This window comes from Pseudophryne corroboree, chromosome 8, assembly GCF_028390025.1.
Source record: "Pseudophryne corroboree isolate aPseCor3 chromosome 8, aPseCor3.hap2, whole genome shotgun sequence".
NCBI classification, from domain to species: Eukaryota; Metazoa; Chordata; class Amphibia; order Anura; family Myobatrachidae; genus Pseudophryne; species Pseudophryne corroboree.
The window spans coordinates 402,896,937-402,922,807 of record NC_086451.1 but is presented as its reverse complement, the minus strand read 5'-3'; the positions used below and the strand labels follow the sequence as shown (position 1 = coordinate 402,922,807).

Here is a 25,871-nt window from a genome sequence, read left to right as displayed (position 1 = left end):
TGGTTGATAAAGAGATAGTATACTCGTAACTAGTATGTATGTATAAAGAAAGAAAAAAAAACCACGGTTAGGTGGTATATACAATTATGGACGGGCTGCCGAGTGCCGACACAGAGGTAGCCACAGCCGTGAACTACCGCACTGTACTGTGTCTGCTGCTAATATATAGACTGGTTGATAAAGAGATAGTATACTCGTAACTAGTATGTATGTATAAAGAAAGAAAAAAAAACCACGGTTAGGTGGTATATACAATTATGGACGGGCTGCCGAGTGCCGACACAGAGGTAGCCACAGCCGTGAACTACCGCACTGTACTGTGTCTGCTGCTAATATATAGACTGGTTGATAAAGAGATAGTATACTCGTAACTAGTATGTATGTATAAAGAAAGAAAAAAAAACCACGGTTAGGTGGTATATACAATTATGGACGGGCTGCCGAGTGCCGACACAGAGGTAGCCACAGCCGTGAACTACCGCACTGTACTGTGTCTGCTGCTAATATATAGACTGGTTGATAAAGAGATAGTATACTCGTAACTAGTATGTATGTATAAAGAAAGAAAAAAAAACCACGGTTAGGTGGTATATACAATTATGGACGGGCTGCCGAGTGCCGACACAGAGGTAGCCACAGCCGTGAACTACCGCACTATACTGTGTCTGCTGCTAATATAGACTGGTTGATAAAGAGATAGTATACTACTAATATTATATATACTGGTGGTCAGGTCACTGGTCACTAGTCACACTGGCAGTGGCACTCCTGCAGCAAAAGTGTGCACTGTTTAATTTTAATATAATATTATGTACTCCTGGCTCCTGCTATAACCTATAACTGGCACTGCAGTAGTGCTCCCCAGTCTCCCCCACAATTATAAGCTGTGTGAGCTGAGCAGTCAGACAGATATATAATATATATAGATGATGCAGCACACTGGCCTGAGCCTGAGCAGTGCACACAGATATGGTATGTGACTGACTGAGTCACTGTGTGTATCGCTTTTTTCAGGCAGAGAACGGATATATTAAATAAACTGCACTGTGTGTCTGGTGGTCACTCACTATATAATATATTATGTACTCCTGGCTCCTGCTATAACCTATAACTGGCACTGCAGTAGTGCTCCCCAGTCTCCCCCACAATTATAAGCTGTGTGAGCTGAGCAGTCAGACAGATATATATAATATTATATATAGATAATAGATGATGCAGCACACTGGCCTGAGCCTGAGCAGTGCACACAGATATGGTATGTGACTGAGTCACTGTGTGCTGTGTATCGCTTTTTTCAGGCAGAGAACGGATTATAAATAAAACTGGTGGTCACTGGTCACTATCAGCAAAACTCTGCACTGTACTGAGTACTCCTAATGCTCCCCAAAATTAGTAAATCAAGTGTCTCTCTAATCTATTCTAAACGGAGAGGACGCCAGCCACGTCCTCTCCCTATCAATCTCAATGCACGTGTGAAAATGGCGGCGACGCGCGGCTCCTTATATAGAATCCGAGTCTCGCGATAGAATCCGAGCCTCGCGAGAATCCGACAGCGTCATGATGACGTTCGGGCGCGCTCGGGTTAACCGAGCAAGGCGGGAAGATCCGAGTCGCTCGGACCCGTGAAAAAAAACATGAAGTTCTGGCGGGTTCGGATTCAGAGAAACCGAACCCGCTCATCTCTAATATATATACTATTCTATAACTTCTATACTGCTTGTCAGGACACGTGGTCACAGATACACCGCTCTGTACTGATATATACAATAATATATATACTTTTCCATAGCCTCTATACTGCTTGTCAGGACACACATGGGTCACAGTTACACCGCTCTGTACTGATATATACAATAATATATATACTTTTCTATAGCTTCTATACTGCTTGTAAGGATACATGTGTCACAGGTACACTGCTCTGTACTGATATAAACAATAATATATATACTTTTCTATAGCTTATAGTATTACAGTGCAGCATTTTGGTGACCAACAGTATACATATTAGTGATGTGCACCGGACATTTTTCGGGTTTTGTGTTTTGGATTAGGTTCCGCGGCCGTGTTTTGGATTCGGACGCGTTTTGGCAAAACCTCACCGAAATTTTTTTGTCGGATTCGGGTGTTTTTTTTTACAAAAAACCCTAAAAAACAGCTTAAATCATAGAATTTGGGGGTCATTTTGATCCCATAGTTTTATTAACCTCAATAACCATAATTTCCACTCATTTCCAGTCTATTCTGAACACCTCACACCTTACAATATTATTTTTAGTCCTAAAATTTGCACTGAGGTCGCTGGATGGCTAAGCTAAGCGACACAAGTGGCTGACACAAACACCTGGCCCATCTAGGAGTGGCACTGCAGTGTCAGGCAGGATGGTACTTCTCAAAAATAGTCCCCAAACAGCACATGATGCAAAGAAAAAAAGAGGCGCACCAAGGTCGCTGTGTGACTAAGCTAAGCGACACAAGTGGCTGACACAAACACCTGGCCCATCTAGGAGTGGCACTGCAGTGTCAGGCAGGATGGCACTTCACAAAAATAGTCCCCAAACAGCACATGATGCAAAGAAAAAAAGAGGCGCACCAAGGTCGCTGTGTGACTAAGCTAAGCGACACAAGTGGCCGACACAAACACCTGGCCCATCTAGGAGTGGCACTGCAGTGTCAGGCAGGATGGCACGTCAAAAAAATTGTCCCCAAACAGCACAAGATGCAAAGAAAAAAAGAGGCGCACCAAGGTCGCTGTGTGACTAAGCTAAGCGACACAAGTGGCCGACACAAACACCTGGCCCATCTAGGAGTGGCACTGCAGTGTCAGGCAGGATGGCACGTCAAAAAAATTGTCCCCAAACAGCACAAGATGCAAAGAAAAAAAGAGGCGCACCAAGGTCGCTGTGTGACTAAGCTAAGTGAAACAAGTGGCCGACACAAACACCTGGCCCATCTAGGAGTGGCACTGCAGTGTCAGGCAGGATGGCACATCAAAAAAATAGTCCCCAAACAGCACATGATGCAAAGAAAAAAAGAGGCGCACCAAGGTCGCTGTGTGACTAAGCTAAGCGACACAAGTGGCCGACACAAACACCTGGCCCATCTAGGAGTGGCACTGCAGTGTCAGGCAGGATGGCACATCAAAAAAATAGTCCCCAAACAGCACATGATGCAAAGAAAAAAAGAGGCGCACAAAGGTCGCTGTGTGACTAAGCTAAGCGACACAAGTGGCTGACACAAACACCTGGCCCATCTAGGAGTGGCACTGCAGTGTCAGGCAGGATGGCACTTCAAAAAAATAGTCCCCAAACAGCACATGATGCAAAGAAAAAAAGAGGCGCACCAAGGTCGCTGTGTGACTAAGCTAAGTGAAACAAGTGGCCGACACAAACGCCTGGCCCATCTAGGAGTGGCACTGCAGTGTCAGGCAGGATGGCACTTCAAAAAAATAGTCCCCAAACAGCACATGATGCAAAGAAAAAAAGAGGCGCACCAAGGTCGCTGTGTGACTAAGCTAAGCGACACAAGTGGCCGACACAAACACCTGGCCCATCTAGGAGTGGCACTGCAGTGTCAGGCAGGATGGCACTTCAAAAAAATTGTCCCCAAACAGCACATGATGCAAAGAAAAAAAGAGGCGCACCACAGGTATAGAATGTAGATGGATAGTATACTAAATGACGAAACAGAGGTAGGTACAGCAGTGGCCTTCCGTACCGTACTGCTATTATATATAGTATACTGGTGGTCACTGTGTCAGCAAACTGCAAAACTAAAATGCACCACAGGTATAGAATGTAGATGGCTAGTATACTTAATGACAACACAGAGGTAGGTACAGCAGTGGCCTTCCGTACTGCTATTATATATAGTATACTATACAGGCTTTTGCAGAAGAAGCTGGAGACATTGAAGGAGGAGCTAAAACAGAGCGATTCCGCTAGGCATGTGGGACTTGTTGATGGAGCCCTTAATTCGCTTAACCAGGAATCACGGGTAGTCAATCTGTTGAAATCAGAGCACTACATTTTGGCCACCATGCTCGATCCTAGGTTTAAAGCCTATGTTGTATCTCTCTTTCCGGCAGATACAAGTGTGCAGAGGTGCAAAGACCTGCTGGTGAGACACTTGTCAAGTCAAGCAGAACGTGACCCGTCAACAGCTCCTCCTTCACATTCTCCCGCAACTGGGGCTGCAAGGAAAAGGCTAAGAATTCCGAGCCCACCCGCTGGCGGTGATGCCGGGCAGTCTGGAGCGAGTGCTGACATCTGGTCCGGACTGAAGGACCTACCAACGATTACTGACATGTCATCTACTGTCACTGCATATGATTCTGTCACCATTGAAAGAATGGTGGAGGATTATATGAGTGACTGCATTCAAGTAGGCATGTCAGACAGTCCGTACGTATACTGGCAGGAAAAAGAGGCAATTTGGAGGCCCTTGCACAAACTGACCTTATTCTACCTAAGTTGCCCTCCCTCCAGTGTGTACTCCTAAAGAGTGTTTAGTGCAGCCGCTCACCTTGTCAGCAATCGGCGTACGAGGTTACTTCCAGAAAATGTGGAGAAGATGATGTTCATCAAAATGAATTATAATCAATTCCTCCGTGGAGACATTCACCAGCAGCAATTGCCTCCAGAAAGTACACAGGGATCTGAGAAGGTGGATTCCAGTGGGGACGAATTAATAATCTGTGAGGAGGGGGATGTACACAGTGCAAGGGGTAAGGAATCAGACGATGAGGAGGAGGTGGACATCTTGCCTCTGTAGAGCCAGTTTGTGCAAGGAGAGATTGATTGCTTCTTTTTTGGTGGGGGCCCAAACCAACCAGTCATTTCAGTCACAGTCGTGTGGCAGACTCTGTCGCTGAAATGATGGGTTCGTTAAAGTGTGCATGTCCTGTTTATACAACATAAGGGTGGGTGGGAGGGCCCAAGGACAATTCAATCTTTGCATCATGTGAAGTTTGGGGCCAATTTTTAACAGTGCCATCCTGTCTGACACTCCAGTGCCACTCCTAGATGGATCAGGTGTTTGTGCCGCCCACTTGGGTCGCTTAGCTTAGTCATCCAGCGACCTCGGTGCAAATTTTAGGACTAAAAATAATATTGCGAGGTGTGAGGTGTTCACAATAGACTGGAAATGAGTGGAAATTATGGTTATTGAGGTTAATAATACTATGGGATCAAAATTACCCCAAAATTCTATGATTTAAGTTGTTTTTGAGGTTTTTTTTTTTTAAAAACACCCGAATCCAAAACACACCCGAAACCGCCAAAAAAATTTAAGGGAGGTTTAGCCAAAACGCTTCCGAATTCAAAACATTGCTGCGGAACCGAATCCAAAACTAAAACACAAAACCCGAAAAATGTCCTTTGCACATCTCTAGTTTATTTGCATCCCAGCAATAAATTCGAAATTATCTTAATCCCTGAAAATGGAGAAGGGGGTATAAATTCGGAGCCTTAGACCCCTAGTTTTTCAGTTTGTACAGTAATGTAGTTATTATATATTTGCTTGGTTGAAGTCCTTTCCGTTCCACACCAATATAGGAGTGGAGGTGAAAGCCTGTGTGTTGTGCCTGATTGCATGTGCCTCTCTAATTTTTAATCACCTTCATGACACTTCTCTCTTTCTCTTTCCTCTTCTCATAATGTGAAAAGTCATCAAAGAATGAGGTGGTATGTTTGTAGCTAGCTATGATTCAGAAAACTTGGCAAGCTTTTTCCAGGGGGACCACCTGTCGCTGAAATGACGGGTTTTTATTAAACTGTGCATGTCCTGTTTAAACAACATAAGGGTGGAAAGTCCCAAGGACAATTCCATCTTGCACCTCTTTTTTTTCTTTGCATTATGTGCACTTTGGGGCCATGTTTTTAAAACTGCTATCCTGTCTGCCACTGCAGTGCCACTCCTAGATGGGCCAGGTATTTGTGCCGCCCACTTGTGTCGCTTAGCTTAGACATCTAGCTATCTCGGTGCAACCTTTTGGCCTAAAAACAATATTGTGAGGCAGTGGCGTAAGTTTGTCCCAGTTGCCCGGAGGCAAGATAAATATTGGTGCCCCCCTATTTCCTATATTAAGATAAATATATGTATGTATGTGTGCGCATGTTCTGAAAAAAATGTATACACTGTATTTATACATTTAATTGTCTTTTATTTTAAATCACACATTTCTTAGCAGTCATACCCAGGATTAGAACCCATGACCTGTTACACTAACAGCAGACACTTTACTGATGGAGTTATGAGAATTCTAACTATATGAAGTAGAAGTTACGTGTAATTTTCAGAGAAGTAACTTCATATAGTTAAAATTCTCATATTTCCTATACAGGAGCAAACAGCTTCATCAGTAAGGTGTCTGCTTCCAGTGTAATAGGTTGTGGTTTCTAATCCTGGGTGTGACACTTGTAAAATGTGTATATTCAGTATAATAAAGAGGGTGTAATTTGTAAGGTGCAGGGACCAGTGAGGAAGTCGGACACTGAAAAGACAGCGGCAGCTGTCAATTAACTTAATTCAATGGTGTCACAGAATGTGAGAAGAGGTGCCCCCTTCAGAGCAGGAGCCCGGCGGCAGATGACTCCGTTGCCTCCCAGAGTTCTGCCTCTGTTGTGAGGTGTGAGGTGTACAGAATAGACTGGAAATGAGTCGAATGTTATTGAGGTTAATAATACCGTAGGAACAAAAAAAAATAATCTGTGATTTTATCTGTTTTTATGTTTAGAAAAAAATCCAGATCCAAAACACAAAACCCGAAAGTGTACGCCGCACGTCTCTAATACACACACACACACACACACACACACACACACACACACACACACACACACAGTCACACACACACACACACACACACACACACACACACACACACACACACACACTATGTAAAAAGATAGTGCTGAAGCAAGTGTTGGGTGGACATTGTATGCTGCAGTATATATGAGCTATATTTCAGCAGCTTACACATATACATATAGGTATACAGTGTATACATACAGTACACATATAGATACATACAGTACAGAAGTCCCATAAGCAAGATAGGAACTACTTGGGTAAGGAGAGTGTGTCCCTGTAACATCCTACCTTCCTCAATACGGGCAGGAGCAGCAATAGTGGTGATTGTAGGAGAAGTAGTGGCAATGAACTGCTCCCACGCTTCCGGGAAGTCACAGTGACATGTGGCCAGAACGCAGCGCTGTTTTAGAGAGAAATAGCGGCTGGAGTGCCATCTAAATCATAAGTCTGTAGTGTATATAAATAACCCGGCACTGGCTTCTCATGCTGCTGCTCTGTCACAATAAGGGTCTGCCCCCCTGTGTAACCTGGAGCCGTTGTTTTCTGCTGCTGCCCTGCAGGGCTGGCCCGCCCATTACGCGGGGTATGCGCATGGGTAAGGCGTCACAGTGTTGAAGGCGCTGGCAGGGGTGGGCAAACAGTCGATCGCGGACATGCGACCAGTCGATCGCGATCCGCCGCCCATCCACAAGAGGTGAGGAGAGCGCATGCGCGCCTCTCCTGCCTGCCGCCCTGCCCCTTAGTCTGGTCTCCGGCAGTAACAGCGGAGTGTATAGCTCAAATCAGGTGCCGGTTCATTAGCCAATCAGAGCTCGTGGACCGGCACCAGATTTGAGATATACACGCTGCCGTCACCGCCGGAGACCAGACTGAGGGGCAGGGTGGCAGGCAAGAGAGGCGCGCGCTGCACTCTCCACACACACACACAGCAGCAAAACGGTGAGCAGCACTATGGGGGCATATGTGGCACTGTGGGGGCATATCTGGCATTGTGGGCATATGTGGCACTGTGGTGGCATAGCTAGCACTGTGGGCACATGGCACTGTGGGGGCATATCTGGCACTGTGGGGTCATATGTGGCACTGTGGGGGCCTATCTAGCACTGTGGGGCATATCTGGCACTGTGGGGGCATATGTGGCACTGCGGGGGCATATGTGGCATTGTGGGCACATGGCATTGTGGGGCATATCTGTATCTGGCACTGTGGGGTCATATGTGGTACTGTGGGGGCATAGCTAGAACTGTGGGCATATGTGGCACTGTGGGGTCATATGTGGCACTGTGAAGTCATATGAGGCACTGTGGGGTTATATGTGGCACTGTGGGTGCATATCTGGCAAATGGCACTGTGGAGGCATATGTGGCACTGTGGGGTCATATGTGGGGGAATATCTGGCATTGTGGGCACATTGCACTGTGGGGGCATATGTGGCACTGTGGGGGCATAGCTAGCACCGTGGAGTCATATCTGGCACTGTGGGGTCATATATGGCACTGTGGGGTCATATGTGGCACTGTGGGGGCATATGTGGCACTGTCGAGTCATATCTGGCACATGGCACTGTGGGGGCATATCTGGCACTGTGGGGGCATATCTGGCACTGTGGGGGCATATCTGTATCTGGCACTGTGGGGGCATATCTGGCACTGTGGGAGCATATCTGTATCTGGCACTGTGGGGTCATATGTGGCACTGTGGGGGCATATCTAGCACTGTGGGCACATGGCACCCACTATCTCCCTGTGACCCCAGCCTCCTTAGTCACACACCATCTCCATCAGCTCTGCCACCCAGTCACACAATTTCTCCCTGTCACTGACAATCTCCCTGGACCCCTGGGGTACTATTGTGTGGCCATGCCCCTTCCTTGTGAGACCACACTTCTTTTAAAATTGGATCCCATCAAGGGGCACTAAATTCTAAATTTGCTTACCAAAAAAATTAAGCTCGGGCTGCCCTGTCACAGTAAGAGTCCTCTCCCTGTCACCGTGTGTAAGCGGTGCGAGCTGCAGAGCAATGACTGTCATGTGTTCCCTCCTTGCCTTGGCCTGGGCCTGAAGTCCCCACAGACCTCCCCTGATGGCAGACTTGTCTTTATGGTTAGTTTGCTCAACAACTACTGGGCAACTTTGTTTACTGACACATCACACAGACTACATTGCTATATGTAAAACATCCCCTAGACTTAGGTAAAAATAATATGAAATAATCTATTTATTCCATTACACTCTAATACTACTCTACCATTCTGTACACAGATTTGTAGGATTCTGGGCTGATCAACCACAATTGGGCACTACTAAACAGAAAGCATGAAGTCTAATAGGCTCCCCAGTCATTACTAAGAACACACACCCCCATAGTAGGATGGACTTTACTGCCAAATTTTGCCCTCCAAGTTAGCACAGATGAGACTGGTGTGAGATGGGATGGTAAGGAAGATCCTCCCTTGCTTCATTAGAGAACTCAGTTATGATGTACTTGACAGGAAGCACTGCAATGACACAAGGAGATCACAGGGAATATAGAGTTAAAGATTGGACCAGTGATATATGAAGCACGAGGCACCGCAGAGAGGACTGAAGCTGAAACCACAGGAACAGAGTGCAATGCTAGAAAGCCAAAAGTTAACTAGAGATACGAAGAGGTATATTTACTAAAGTGCAGGTTTATAGAAAGGAAGAGAAGAAGCTCTAGCAATGATTGCCAGCATTAGCAGGTTTAAATAAGGCACCTAAATCCCAGAGTTCCTGATATTGGTCAGAACAGTTCACATGACTGGAGTTTCTAAAAGTGGGATTGGTCCACTGGTCCCAGGAAGAGAAACCAAGATTTTGGGATGCATAAAATGGATTGTGGCTCTGCCAGCACCCACAGAGGCTGAAGCCAGCAACCCCATCCCCCATAATTGGCACTATTAAAGGGACAAACATGTGTGCGCGCAGCAAAAAAGGGGCATGGCTTCGTTGGAATGGGTGTGGCTTCGCATAAAGGGGCGTGGCATAGCAGGAGAAGACTACCTTATACCCAGTTTTGCAACCTGCACGCCCAGACGTTAGCCACCACAGGAAATAAAAATAATCCTGATTCATGCCCCTTACATTATTTGTCATTTTTCCTCCTTATAGTAATGCCCAGTATACATTATGCCACATACTGCAATGGCCCTTAGACATTATGCCACACACAATAATGCACATGACAAAATATGCACACCGTAATGTCCCCGACACATTATGCCACACACCGTAATGCCTGTGACACATTATGACAGGAATCGCAATGCCCGTTATACATTATGCTACACACTGCAATGCCCCTGATACATTATAGCACATACAATGTCTGTGACACATTATGGCACACACCGCAATGTCCGTGATACATTATGCCACACACTGCAATGCCCCTGATACATTATAGCACATACAATGCCTGTGACACATTATTATGACACACACTGCAATGACCCTGAGACATTATACCACATTCCACAATGCCCGTGATATAGTATACAACACACCGTAATGCCTGACACATACCGCAATGCCCGTTATACCCTATGCCACACACCGCAATGTCCGTTATACATTATGCCACACTGCAATGACCCTGAGACATTATACCACATACCACAATGCCGTGATATAGTATACAACACACTGTAATGCCTGACACATTATGACACACACCGCAATGTCCGTGATACATTATGCCACACACTGCAATGACCCTGAGACATTATACCACATATCACAATGCCCGTGATATAGTATACCATACACCGTAATGCCTGTGGCACATACCGCAATGCCCGTTATACCCTATGCCACACACCGCAATGCCAGTTATACATAATGCCACATTGCAATGCCCCTGAGACATTATACCACATACCACAATGCCCGTGATATAGTATGCCACAAATCGTAATGCCTGTGACACATTATGACACACACCGCAATGTCCGTGATACATTATGCCACACACCATAATGCCCATTACACATTAAGTCCTACAGTAAGGCTTCTAATTACTTTTAAATTACCTGCTCGTTGCCAGGGGTTTCATGCTCTTGGTTCCATGCACGGTGCCAGGGGTATTCATGTTCAGGGTGTCATGCTCATTGCCAGGGGTTTCATGCACTGGCTGTCATGCTCGTTGCCAGGTGTTTCATGCACTGGGTGTCATGCTTGTTGCCAGGGGTTTCATGCACTGGGTGTCATGCTCGTTGCTAGGGGGTAGTGCTTGTTGCTAGGGCTGTGCTCCCAATGCCACATATGTCCCCAGTGCCAGATATTCCCCCACGGTGCCAGGTACTCACATGCCCCCAGTGCCAAATATAGCCCACCCCCATGTGCCAGGTACACATATACCCCCCAGTGCCACATATGCCCCCAGTGCCACATATGCCCCCAGTGCCAGATATTCCCCCACAGTGCCAGGTACACACGTGCCCACAGTGCCAAATATAGCCCCCCCATGTGCCAGGTACACATACACCCCCCCAGTGCCATATATGCCCCCTCAGTGCCACATATGCTCCCCCAGTGCCCCCCCCCTCCCCCCGCACTCCCCCGCTGTTTTGTGAAGGAGGGACACGGAGGAGGGCACAGCGCGCGCCTCTCCTGTGTCCCTCCTGGGTCTCCGGCGGGTCTGTTAAAGGAAGTGCCGATTTGTGAGCCAATCAGAGCTCATGAATGGCACTTCCTTTATTAGACCCGCCGGAGACGCAGGAGGGACGCAGGAGAGGCGCGCGCTGTGCCCTCCGTGTCCCTCCTTACAGCAGGGAGGGTAAGTGAGAACAGATTGACATGCGGACGCTCGTCCGCATGTCAATCTGCGCTAAATCAGTGGCGGCGCCCCCACAGCCCCTCGCCCCCAAGCCACCGAGAGGGCTGCGGGGGCAGTAGTTACGCCACTGCTACTACTGCTGCTGCTACTACAACTACTATTACTACTACTACTACTACTAATATCTACAAATATATAAGGGGTCAATACACAGAGCTTGGGAGGGACCTGTTTTTTATAAGATCAGCACAGAGGACACGTGGTCACTCGCTTAGGTTAGAGGAGAGGAGTTTCCGCACATTGAGGTGAAAAGTTTTTTTTCACAGTAAGGACAATACGTGTTTGGAATTCCCTGCCTGGGAGAGTAATAATGGCGGACTCAGTCAGCACCTTTAAGAATGGGTTAGATAAATTCCTATTGGATAAAGATATTCAGGGTTATGGTGCGTAGGCACGCATTATAGTTAATATAACTAGTCCTTACATAAAAATAACTAGTCCTATAATAAGACTGCATAGGAGACCACAAATATGTTGAACTTGATGGACAATTGTCTTTTTTCAACCTTAGTTACTATGTTACTACTACTACTACTACCACCACTACTGTTGCTGCTGCTGCTACTACTACTAGTACACTACTTCTACTGTCACTACTGCTGCTATACTACTACTGCTGCTGCTGCTACTACTACTACTACTACTACTACTATACTACTACTACTCCTACTACTACTACTATACTACTACTACTACTACTACTACTACTACTACTATACTACTACTACTACTACTACTACTACTACTACTACTACTACTATACTACTACTACTACTACTACTACTACTACTACTACTACTACTATACTACTACTACTACTACTACTACTACTACTACTACTACTACTATACTACTACTACTACTACTACTACTACTACTACTACTACTACTACTATACTACTACTACTACTACTACTACTACTACTACTACTACTACTACTACTATACTACTACTACTACTACTACTACTACTATACTACTACTACTACTACTACTACTACTACTATACTACTACTACTACTACTACTACTACTACTATACTACTACTACTACTACTACTATACTACTACTACTACTACTACTACTGATATAAATCCTGTCTTTTTTTAAACACTTATTTCTTTTAAACCCTAAATCAACTCAAAGCTAAATGATTTTCTCTATCGTCCTAAGTGGATGCTGGGGTTCCTGAAAGGACCATGGGGAATAGCGGCTCCGCAGGAGACAGGGCACAAAAAAGCAAAGCTTTACTAGGTCAGGTGGTGTGCACTGGCTCCTCCCCCTATGACCCTCCTCCAGACCCCAGTTAGATTTTGTGCCCGAACGAGAAGGGTGCAATCTAGGTGGCTCTCCTAAAGAGCTGCTTAGAGAAAGTTTAGTTTAGGTTTTTTTCTTTACAGTGAGTCCTGCTGGCAACAGGATCACTGCAACGTGGGACTTAGGGGGAAAGTAGTAAACTCACCTGCATGCAGAGTGGATTTGCTGCTTGGCTACTGGACACCATTAGCTCCAGAGGGATCGAACACAGGCCCAGCCGTGGAGTCCGGTCCCGGAGCCGCGCCGCCGACCCCCTTGCAGATGCTGAAGCGTGAAGAGGTCCGGAAACCGGCGGCTGAAGACTCCTCAGTCTTCATAAGGTAGCGCACAGCACTGCAGCTGTGCGCCATTTTCCTCTCAGCACACTTCACTGGGCAGTCACTGAGGGTGCAGAGCGCTGGGGGGGGGCGCTCTGAGAGGCAAATATAAACCTTATACAAGGCTAAAAATACCTCACATATAGCCCATAGGGGCTATATGGAGATATTTAACCCCTGCCTGACTGGAAAAATAGCGGGAGAAGAACCCGCCGAAAAAGGGGCGGGGCCTATCTCCTCAGCACACGGCGCCATTTTCTGTCACAGCTCCGCTGGTCAGAACGGCTCCCAGGTCTCTCCCCTGCACTGCACTACAGAAACAGGGTAAAACAGAGAGGGGGGGCACATTAATGGCTATATATATATATATTAAAGCAGCTATAAGGGAGCACTTAATATAAGGATATCCCTTGTATATATAGCGCTTTGTGGTGTGTGCTGGCAGACTCTCCCTCTGTCTCCCCAAAAGGGCTAGTGGGTCCTGTCTTCATTAGAGCATTCCCTGTGAGTTTGCGGTGTGTGTCGGTACGTGGTGTCGACATGTATGAGGACGATATTGGTGTGGAGGCGGAGCAATTGCCAAATATGCAGATGTCACCCCCCAGGGGGTCGACACCAGAATGGATGCCTTTATTTGTGGAATTACGTGATGGTTTATCTTCCCTTAAACAGTCAGTTGAGGACATGAGGCGGCCGGACAATCAATTAATGCCTGTCCAGGCGCCTCAAACACCGTCAGGGGCTGTAAAACGCCCTTTGCCTCAGTCGGTCGACACAGACCCAGACACGGGCACTGATTCCAGTGACGACGGTAGAAATTCAAACGTATTTTCCAGTAGGGCCACACGTTATATGATTTTGGCAATGAAGGAGACGTTACATTTAGCTGATACTACAGATACCGTAAAACAGGGTATTATGTATGGTGTGAAAAAACTACAAACAGTTTTTCCTGAATCAGAAGAATTAAATGACGTGTGTGATGAAGCGTGGGTTGCTCCTGATAAAAAAGTTATTGGCATTATACCCTTTCCCGCCAGAGGTTAGGGCGCGCTGGGAAACACCCCCTAAGGTGGACAAGGCGCTCACACGCTTATCCAAACAAGTGGCGTTACCCTCTCCTGAGACGGCCGCACTTAAGGATCCATCAGATAGAAAGATGGAAGTTATTCAAAAGAATATATACACACATGCAGGTGTTATACTACGACCAGCTATAGCAACTGCCTGGATGTGCAGTGCTGGAGTAGTTTGGTCAGAATCCCTGATTGAAAATATTGATACCCTAGATAGGGACAATGTTTTACTGTCGTTAGAACAAATAAAGGATGCATTTATCTATATGCGTGATGCACAGAGGGATATTTGCACACTGGCATCTCGGGTGAGTGCTATGTCCATTTCAGCCAGAAGAGCCTTATGGACACGACAGTGGACAGGCGATGCGGATTCAAAACGTCACATGGAGGTTTTGCCGTATAAAGGGGAGGAGTTATTTGGAGTTGGTCTATCAGACTTGGTGGCCACGGCTACTGCCGGGAAATCCACTTTTTTACCTCAAGTCACTCCCCAACAGAGAAAGGCACCGACTTTTCAACCGCAGCCTTTTCGCTCCTACAAAAATAAGAGAGCAAAGGGCTTGTCGTACCTGCCACGAGGCAGAGGAAGAGGGAAGAGACACCAACAGGCAGCTCCTTCCCAGGAACAGAAGCCCTCCCCGGCTCCTGCAAAAACCTCAGCATGACGCTGGGGCCTCTCAAGCGGACTCGGGGACAGTGGGGGGCCGTCTCAAAAATTACAGCGCGCAGTGGGCTCACTCGCAGGTAGACCCCTGGATCCTGCAGATAATATCTCAGGGGTACAGGTTGGAATTAGAGACGGATCCTCCTCATCGTTTCCTGAAGTCTGCCTTACCAACCGTCTCTTCCGAAAGGGAGAGGGTGTTGGAAGCCATTCACAAGCTGTACGCTCAGCAGGTGATAGTCAAAGTACCCCTATTACAACAAGGAAAGGGGTATTATTCCACTCTATTTGTGGTACCGAAGCCGGATGGCTCGGTAAGGCCTATTCTAAATCTGAAGTCCTTGAACCTCTACATAAAAAAGTTCAAGTTCAAGATGGAGTCACTCAGAGCAGTGATAGCGAACCTGGAAGAAGGGGACTTTATGGTATCCTTGGACATCAAGGATGCGTATCTACACGTTCCGATTTACCCCGCACACCAGGGGTACCTCAGGTTCATTGTTCAAAACTGTCACTATCAGTTTCAGACGCTGCCGTTCGGATTGTCCACGGCGCCTCGGGTCTTTACCAAGGTAATGGCCGAGATGATGATTCTTCTTCGAAGAAAAGGCGTATTAGTTATCCCATACTTGGACGATCTCCTAATAAGGGCAAGGTCCAGAGAACAGCTGGAGACAGCTTTAGCACTATCTCAAGAGGTGCTAAGACAACACGGGTGGATTCTGAATATTCCAAAATCCCATTTAATCCCGACAACTCGTCTGCTGTTCCTAGGAATGATTCTGGACACGGTTCAGAAAAAGGTTTTCCTTCCAGAGGAAAAAGCCAAGGAGTTATCCGATCTGGTCAGGAACCTCCTAAAACCAGGAAAAGTGTCAGTACATCAATGCACAAGAGTCCTGGGAAAAATGGTGGCTTCTTACGAAGCAATTCCATTCGGCAGATTCCATGCAAGAATATTCCAAAGGGATCTGTTGGACAAATGGTCAGGGTCGCATCTGCAGATGCACCTGCGAATAACCCTGTCACCAAAGACAAGGGTGTCACTTCTGTGGTGGTTGCAGAAGGCTCACCTATTAGAAGGCCGCAGATTCGGCATTCAGGATTGGATCCTGGTGACCACGGACGCCAGCCTGAGAGGCTGGGGAGCAGTCACACAAGGAAGAAACTTCCAGGGAGTATGGACGAGTCTGGAAAAGTCTCTTCACATAAACATTCTGGAACTAAGAGCAATCTACAATGCTCTAAGCCAGGCGGAACTTCTCCTGCAAGGAAAGCCGGTGTTGATTCAGTCGGACAACATCACGGCGGTCGCCCATGTAAACAGGCAGGGCGGCACAAGAAGCAGGAGTGCAATGGCAGAAGCTGCCAAGATTCTTCGCTGGGCGGAGAATCACGTGATAGCACTGTCAGCAGTGTTCATCCCGGGCGTGGACAACTGGGAAGCAGACTTCCTCAGCAGACACGATCTTCATCCGGGAGAGTGGGGTCTACATCCAGAAGTCTTCAACATGTTAATAGACCGTTGGGAAAGACCAATTGTAGACATGATGGCGTCTCGCCTCAACAAGAAACTGGACAAATATTGCGCCAGGTCAAGAGATCCACAGGCAATAGCTGTGGACGCACTGGTAACTCCTTGGGTGTACCAGTCAGTGTATGTGTTTCCTCCTCTGCCGCTCATACCAAAGGTATTGAAGATCATACGGCAAAGAAGAGTAAGAACAATACTAGTGGTTCCGGATTGGCCGAGAAGGACTTGGTATCCGGAACTTCAAGAGATGCTCACGGACGAACCGTGGCCTCTACCTCTGAGAAGGGACCTGCTACAGCAGGGTCCCTGTCTTTTTCAAGACTTACCGCGGCTGCGTTTGACGGCATGGCGGTTGAACGCCAGATCCTAAAAGGGAAAGGCATTCCAGAAGAAGTCATTCCTACCTTGATTAAGGCACGGAAGGAAGTCACCGTGAAACATTATCACCGCATTTGGCGAAAATATGTAGCGTGGTGCGAGGATCGGAAGGTTCCGACGGAGGAATTCCAACTGGGTCGTTTCCTACATTTCCTGCAATCAGGATTATCTATGGGTCTCAAATTGGGATCCATTAAGGTTCAAATTTCGGCCCTGTCAATATTCTTCCAAAAAGAATTGGCCTCTGTCCCTGAGGTCCAGACTTTTGTCAAGGGAGTACTGCATATACAGCCTCCTGTGGTGCCTCCGGTGGCACCGTGGGATCTAAATGTAGTTTTAGATTTCCTCAAATCCCATTGGTTTGAACCATTGAAAAAGGTGGATTTGAAATATCTCACATTGAAAGTGACTATGTTACTAGCCCTGGCCTCTGCCAGGAGAGTATCTGAATTGGCGGCTTTATCTTATAAAAGTCCTTATCTAATCTTCCATTCGGATAGGGCAGAACTGCGGACTCGTCCGCATTTTCTCCCTAAAGTGGTATCAGCATTTCATCTGAACCAACCTATTGTGGTGCCTGCGGCCACTAGCGACTTGGAGGACTCCAAGTTGTTGGACGTTGTCAGAGCCTTAAAAATATACATTGCAAGGACGGCTGGAGTCAGAAAATCTGACTCGCTGTTTATATTGTATGCACCCAACAAGTTGGGCGCACCTGCTTCTAAGCAGTCGATTGCTCGTTGGATTTGTAACACAATTCAACTTGCACATTCTGTGGCAGGCCTGCCACAGCCTAAAACTGTAAAAGCCCACTCCACAAGGAAGGTGGGCTCATCTTGGGCGGCTGCCCGAGGGGTCTCGGCATTACAACTCTGCCGAGCAGCTACGTGGTCGGGGGAGAACACGTTTGTAAAATTTTACAAATTTGATACCCTGGCAAAGGAGGACCTGGAGTTCTCTCATTCGGTGCTGCAGAGTCATCCGCACTCTCCCGCCCGTTTGGGAGCTTTGGTATAATCCCCATGGTCCTTTCAGGAACCCCAGCATCCACTTAGGACGATAGAGAAAATAAGAATTTACTTACCGATAATTCTATTTCTCGGAGTCCGTAGTGGATGCTGGGCGCCCATCCCAAGTGCGGATTATCTGCAATACTTGTACATAGTTATTGTTAACTAATTCGGGTTATTGTTAAGGAGCCATCTTTAAGAGGCCCTTTCTGTTGTCATACTGTTAACTGGGTTTAGATCACAAGTTGTACGGTGTGATTGGTGTGGCTGGTATGAGTCTTACCCGGGATTCAAAATGCCTCCCTTATTGTGTATGCTCGTCCGGGCACAGTACCTAACTGGGGTCTGGAGGAGGGTCATAGGGGGAGGAGCCAGTGCACACCACCTGACCTAGTAAAGCTTTGCTTTTTTGTGCCCTGTCTCCTGCGGAGCCGCTATTCCCCATGGTCCTTTCAGGAACCCCAGCATCCACTACGGACTCCGAGAAATAGAATTATCGGTAAGTAAATTCTTATTTTTACATTTTTATAATCTTTTTAAAAATAATAGCTATTATGTAGAATTTTTTGTAAGAACATGTTGTGTACTCAGCACTCTTTAAATGCAATGTGACAGACTATAAAACTTCAATAAAAATTGTGATAAATCCTTATAAGGCAATATCTTTATTGGCTGATAGGACAAAAGTCAATCACTCTAAACTGCGAATTTCATGGTGTGCATCTATGAAAGATCATGTAAGGACATGGAGTTTTGTTTTCTGTGAACTATGGACTTTGATAGAGCAGTACTATATGCCCACCCGGGGTGCTGCTGTGTGTTGTACTCATGCCATTCCAGATATGAGCAGTTATGGAGCCATGTACTAATTGGAGATAAGGGTAATAAACGTAAAAGGCAAAAAAAATCCCTGTACATATTGCTTCTCGATATGTAGTAATGGGATTTCTCTGCCTTCTGCCTGCTAGGGCTTAGTGCAGGTTAGAATATAATATACTGTAGTATTTTAGTATTATTGATATATTTTTAAATCTCTTACCGTAATCCTTGAAGAACAGATCTAATATAGCCATCTCTCCTCTTTCACTAAACACATCACTGCAATCAATCAACGCCTCCTTCACTGCATCATAGCCAATCAGAACAACAGCACGAGTACTGCCCAGGTAGATGGTATACACTGGTCCATACTGCTCACTCAGCTGTGGAGATACAATTTTGTTATATTGCATTACATGTATAACATTGCAGCTGTTTTACATTTCCTTAGACACTATATTATAGGTTAACATTGCGAATAAATTATCATTATCAACATTTATTTATGAGTAACCACAGATTTTTCAGTGCCGTAAAGTCAACAACAGACAACGTGCAAGCATAGAAGCAGGAGCGGTTCTTGGTGCGGGCAAGCAGTGCCTGCAACCGGGGCGCTGCGACCTGGGGGCACAGCCGCAGTCACCCTGCAGGCACCCACTGCCTACCTGCACCCCGTTCCCCGGCTGCAGCAGACTCTGTGGGCTGTGTGGGCACCCGCTGCAGCCGGTGCACCTGTCAGACGCTAGAGGTAATTATTGACCTCTAGTGTCTGTGCGGCGCTGCTATAGGAGAGACGTCATGATGTCTCTCCCATAGAGAGGAGCCGCGGGGGCCAGATGGAGCAGCAGCAGCAACGGTCGGGAAGCAGGAGCGGGGCAGTGGTAAGTATTGTGGGGTTTTTTGTTTGTGTTTGTAAGCGTCTACTAAGGGGCACAGCAACAGGGGGTTAAACTACTGGGGGCACAGCGACAGGGGGCAAAATTACTGGGGGCACAAATACTGGGGACACAGCAACAGAGGGCACAACTACTGGGGCAAATCTACAGGGGGCATAGCTATAGGGGGCAGAACTACTGGGGCAAATCTACTAGGGGCATAGCTACAGGGAGCAAATCTACTGGGGGCAAATCTACAGGGGGCACAGCTACATGGAGCAAATCTACTGGGGGCACAGCTACTGGGGACATAGCTACAGGGGGCAAATCTGCAAATCTACTGGGGGGCAAATCAACTAGGGGAACAACTACTTGGGGCAAATCTACTGGGGGCACAGCTACTGGGGGCACAACTGTGGCCATGCCCCTCCCCTATGAAACCACTCCCCTATTTTTTGGCGCATGCTTTCGGCGCGCACTGTTTTGCACTGGGCGCCACAAGGTGTAGAACTGGCCCTGCATAGAAGCATATCAGTAACATCTTACAAATACATATAGTAAACAGGGCCATAAATAGATGTGTGTGGAGTAGAGATGAGCGGGTTCGGTTTCTCTGAATCCGAACCCGCCCGAACTTCATGTTTTTTTTCACGGGTCCGAGCGACTCGGATCTTCCCGCCTTGCTCGGTTAACCCGAGCGCGCCCGAACGTCATCATGACGCTGTCGGATTCTCGCGAGGCTCGGATTCTATCGCGAGACTCGGATTCTATATAAGGAGCCGCGCGTCGCCGCCATTTTCACACGTGCATTGAGATTGATAGGGAGAGGACGTGGCTGGCGTCCTCTCCGTTTAGAATTAGAATAGATTAGAGAGACACTTGATTTACTAATTTTGGGGAGCATTAGGAGTACTCAGTAGTGTACAGTGCAGAGTTTTGCTGATAGTGACCAGTGACCACCACTTTTATTTATAATCCGTTCTCTGCCTGAAAAAAGCGATACACAGCACACAGTGACTCAGTCACATACCATATCTGTGTGCACTGCTCAGGCTCAGGCCAGTGTGCTGCATCATCTATTATCTATATATAATATTATATATATCTGTCTGACTGCTCAGCTCACACAGCTTATAATTGTGGGGGAGACTGGGGAGCACTACTGCAGTGCCAGTTATAGGTTATAGCAGGAGCCAGGAGTACATAATATATTATATAGTGAGTGACCACCAGACACACAGTGCAGTTTATTTAATATATCCGTTCTCTGCCTGAAAAAAGCGATACACACAGTGACTCAGTCAGTCACATACCATATCTGTGTGCACTGCTCAGGCTCAGGCCAGTGTGCTGCATCATCTATATATATATTATATATCTGTCTGACTGCTCAGCTCACACAGCTTATAATTGTGGGGGAGACTGGGGAGCACTACTGCAGTGCCAGTTATAGGTTATAGCAGGAGCCAGGAGTACATAATATTATATTAAAATTAAACAGTGCACACTTTTGCTGCAGGAGTGCCACTGCCAGTGTGACTAGTGACCAGTGACCTGACCACCAGTATATAATATTAGTAGTATACTATCTCTTTATCAACCAGTCTATATTAGCAGCAGACACAGTACAGTGCGGTAGTTCACGGCTGTGGCTACCTCTGTGTCGGCACTCGGCAGCCCGTCCATAATTGTATATACCACCTAACCGTGGTTTTTTTTTCTTTCTTTATACATACATACTAGTTACGAGTATACTATCTCTTTATCAACCAGTCTATATATTAGCAGCAGACACAGTACAGTGCGGTAGTTCACGGCTGTGGCTACCTCTGTGTCGGCACTCGGCAGCCCGTCCATAATTGTATACTAGTATCCAATCCATCCATCTCCATTGTTTACCTGAGGTGCCTTTTAGTTGTGCCTATTAAAATATGGAGAACAAAAATGTTGAGGTTCCAAAATTAGGGAAAGATCAAGATCCACTTCCACCTCGTGCTGAAGCTGCTGCCACTAGTCATGGCCGAGACGATGAAATGCCAGCAACGTCGTCTGCCAAGGCCGATGCCCAATGTCATAGTACAGAGCATGTCAAATCCAAAACACCAAATATCAGTAAAAAGCCTCTTTTTTTCTTTGCGTCATGTGCTGTTTGGGGAGGGTTTTTTGGAAGGGACATCCTGCGTGACACTGCAGTGCCACTCCTAGATGGGCCCGGTGTTTGTGTCGGCCACTAGGGTCGCTAATCTTACTCACACAGCTACCTCATTGCGCCTCTTTTTTTCTTTGCGTCATGTGCTGATTGGGGAGGGTTTTTTGGAAGGGACATCCTGCGTGACACTGCAGTGCCACTCCTAGATGGGCCAGGTGTTTGTGTCGGCCACTAGTGTCGCTTAGCTTAGTCATCCAGCGACCTTGGTGCAAATTTTAGGACTAAAAATAATATTGTGAGGTGTGAGGTATTCAGAATAGACTGAAAATGAGTGGAAATTATGGTTTTTGAGGTTAATAATAATATGGGATCAAAATGACCCCCAAATTCTATGATTTAAGCTGTTTTTTAGTGTTTTTTTAAAAAAACACCCGAATCCAAAACACACCCGAATCCGACAAAAAAAATTCGGTGAGGTTTTGCCAAAACGCGGTCGAACCCAAAACACGGCCGCGGAACCGAACCCAAAACCAAAACACAAAACCCGAAAAATTTCAGGCGCTCATCTCTAGTGTGGAGTGTGCCACTGCACGTAGTACTGCAGCGTAGGGGGTGCTGTTGGCAGCAATTGTCAATGATACTGGTTATTTTTTTTAGATAGTACAAGTAGAATCATATTGTTAGAAATCACAGTTTTTATGCAGGATTAAATAGGTCAAAGAGTAACATAGAAACATAGAATTTGACGGCAGATAAGAACCACTTGGCCAATCTATTCTGCCCCTTTTTTTTACCATATTTTTATCTCAAACCTTGGGGCAGATGTATTAACCTGGAGATGGCATAAGGAAGTGATAAACCAGTGATAAATGCAAGGTGATGCACGCACCAGCCAATCACCTCCTAACTGTTAATTTACATATTGGAGCTGATTGGCTGGTGCGTGTATCACCTTGCATTTATCACTGGTTTATCACTTCCTTATGCCATCTCCAGGTTAATTCATCTGCCCCCTTATTTGATCCTTATTTCTTTGTAAGGATATCCTTATGTCTATCCCATGCGTGTTTAAATTGCTCTACTGTCTTAGCCTCTACCACCTCTGATGGGAGTCTATTCCACTTGTCCACTACCCTTTCTGTGAAGTTATTTTTCCTCAAATTTCCCCTGAACCTCCCCCCCTCCAGTCTCAGTGCATGTCCTATTGTCCTATTGCTTCTCTTCATTTGGAGAATGTTTCCCTCCTGGACTTTGTTAAAACCCTTGATGTATTTGAAAGTTTCTATCATGTCCCCCCTTTCCCTTCTCTGCTCCAAACTATACATATTGAGATTTCTTGGTCTTTCTGGGTATGTTTTGTGATGTAGGCCATGCACCATTTTAGTTGCCCTTCTTTGTACAGTCTGTAATGTATTAATATCCTTTTGAAGATATGGCCTCCAGAATTGAACACAGTATTCTAGATGAGGCCGTACCAATGACCTATACAGTGGCATTATTACTTCTTTCTTTCTGCTGCTGATTTCTCTCCCAATGCAGCCAAGCATCTGACTAGCCTTCCTCATTGCTTTGTTACATTGCTTACCTACCTTTAAGTCACCTGAAATAGTGACTCCTAGATCCCTTTCCTCCTCAGTAGTTTCCAGTATAGTTGCATTAATACTATATTTAGACTTTGAATTTTTGAGACCCAAGTCCATGATTTTGCATCTTTTTGGCGTTAAACTGTAATTGCCACACTCTTGACCATTCATCTAGTCTACCTAGATTCTCAATCATTTGTTTTACCCCACCTGGTGTGTCTACCATGTTGCATACCTTTGTGTCATCTGCAAAAAGGCATACTTTCCCTTTAATGCCATTTGCAATGTCACCAATAAAGATATTAAAAAGCACTGGTCCAAGTACATATCCCTGGGGTACTCCACTGGTAACATTTCCCTCCTGTGAATGCACTTCATTTACCACAACTGTCTGTTTTCTATCCTGCAACCAAGATCTTATCCATTCAATATTCCTAGTATAACTATACATCTTAATGAGTAGCAGTAATTAATTTCTTTCACTCTATCTTCTGATTTATGTTTGTTTAAAACAGCACAACTTGCCTGTTGTCTAAACGCTCTGCCAATTTATTTAATCTCAGTGAATATAATTACATATAAATTGAATACATTATAGAGACAACTGCACTGAGCACGGCAGAATACTGTTATACTGCAATAATGAGGGAATAATTGCCCCAGCTTACCTTCAGCAAAGACTGTGGAAATTCTGTGGTGCTGATCTGCATGATATTCCCCAGCAGGGGCAGAGGTGTGGGCCCTGGGGGCAGGTTCCTCTGCTTTATATGTTTCCACCATTGTAGAAGGTAAATGATGAGAGTGACCCCAGCAACCAGGAGTAGGGTCCCTGCTATGTTCAGTGCCATTATGCACACAGCACAATAACAGCAATGCCTGTGACCTGTGTCCCTTTGTTTATATATGTGATTATGAAAAAGTTCTGGCACCGAACAACATTCCAATTAAAAGTGAGCATAATGAATAGGTTGGGTTGTATTTCACATAGGTAAATAGTAACCGTTGGCTACGGGTTTATTAATACCTTCATATCGTTATATAACACAGCTACAACCTGATAACATTAATCAGCACCACTACACTCACAAAACAGATAAAACCGCAGAGTTTATGCATTTAAATAAAGGGACAATGACTATAGGGTCTAGTTAATAACACAAATCATTAGTAGCCGTATATACTTTGTATACCATTTAATATATACCGTTAGTCACACCACATCTATTTTTCAATACCCACCTGTACAGTAACATTTGGTCGTGTCAACCGCTATAGATCTACAGTATATTGCTGACAGCCTAAGCCTGCTGGCGAAGGGTCAGTACTTATTGCACAAGCACGGCAGCTATGATCCAGCAAAGGATTTGCTGGGTTCCCCTCGCATGGGCGGCTCTACCATTAGGCAGCTTTAGGCAGCTGCCTAGGGGCGGCGCCCCCTGAAGGGCTCAACTGAAGTCATCTAGCAAAAGACTGAATGATGTCTCTGTATGCTATGGCTCCCAAGGGGCGCCCCCATGGCCGCTCCTCATAGCCCTGATGCACCTCCTCCAGGCCCCTAGATCCCAGCTCTCCAGAAACAAGCAGCACCTGACTACATGTCTGCACCCAGCAGCGTCACTGTAATGCTGCTGCCGTCTGTAAGAGGATCCATGACATTTATAAGAGAAAACAAGGAAACAACTTTTAGGTAACTATTTTAGGTAAGTAACCCATGGTGGTTCTTCGGGACCAATGACAGTACAGCTATTACAGCCTGATGGGTGGTTTGCACTTGTAAACAGAATAATAGGGAAAACACAGGCACTGGGGCTCAATACAGTACATATGGAGGAGGGCGGGGTCAGTAATGATGGGAGCAGGATTGGAACATAATAAGGAGCATACAAATATATGTATGTGTGTGTATATATGTACGTATACACATACAATTAAATATCCCCACAAGGCCACATATGCAGATACAATGCTGGGGTTTTGCAGGTTAGGGGGCGCTAGGCTGAAACTTTGCCTAGGGTGCAGAGAGACCTTGCACCGGCCCTGCCCCCTTGCCAGCAAACGGGTCCTTGCTGGGGTCTACTATGATATGCTGGTGCTCGGGATCCCGGCGCCGGGATCCTGACCGCTGGCATGCCAGCAGCAGGGCGAGCATAAAATAGCCCCTTGTGGTCTCGCTGCGCTCACCACTGCAGGCGCGGTGGCGTACTACGTGCGCCACGCTATTTATTCGCCAGGATCCTGGCATTGTGGACACCCCAAGAGGGAAAATAGTTGTCAGTATGCCAACTGTCGGGATTCCGGCATCGGTATGCTGAGCGCCGGGATACCGAAGGCCGGCATATCAAGTGCCACCCCCTTGCTAAAATCACAATATATATAGATAGTGTTACCTAGTGGTGGAGAGCAAGACATGATGGAATCTATTCATGAAGCAGTGAAAAGTGTGGAGAAGTCAGCCGGTGCAGAAGTTGCCCATAGC

General features: G+C 46.2%; 1 protein-coding gene across 1 annotated transcript in view; it reads right to left on the bottom strand.

Moving 5' to 3' along the window:
- Positions 1-24,289, bottom strand: part of LOC134949308 (cytochrome P450 2A5-like) — a 164,682-nt gene extending 140,393 nt beyond the window's left edge. Inside the window, exons 1-2 of the mRNA XM_063937805.1 lie at positions 24,064-24,289; positions 19,009-19,171 (exon numbers count right to left, since the gene is read on the bottom strand). Of these exons, the coding sequence (XP_063793875.1) occupies positions 19,009-19,171; positions 24,064-24,243 (343 nt within the window). The 5' untranslated portion in view covers positions 24,244-24,289. The remainder of the gene's footprint in view (positions 1-19,008; positions 19,172-24,063) is intronic.
- Positions 24,290-25,871: the final 1,582 nt, after the last annotated feature.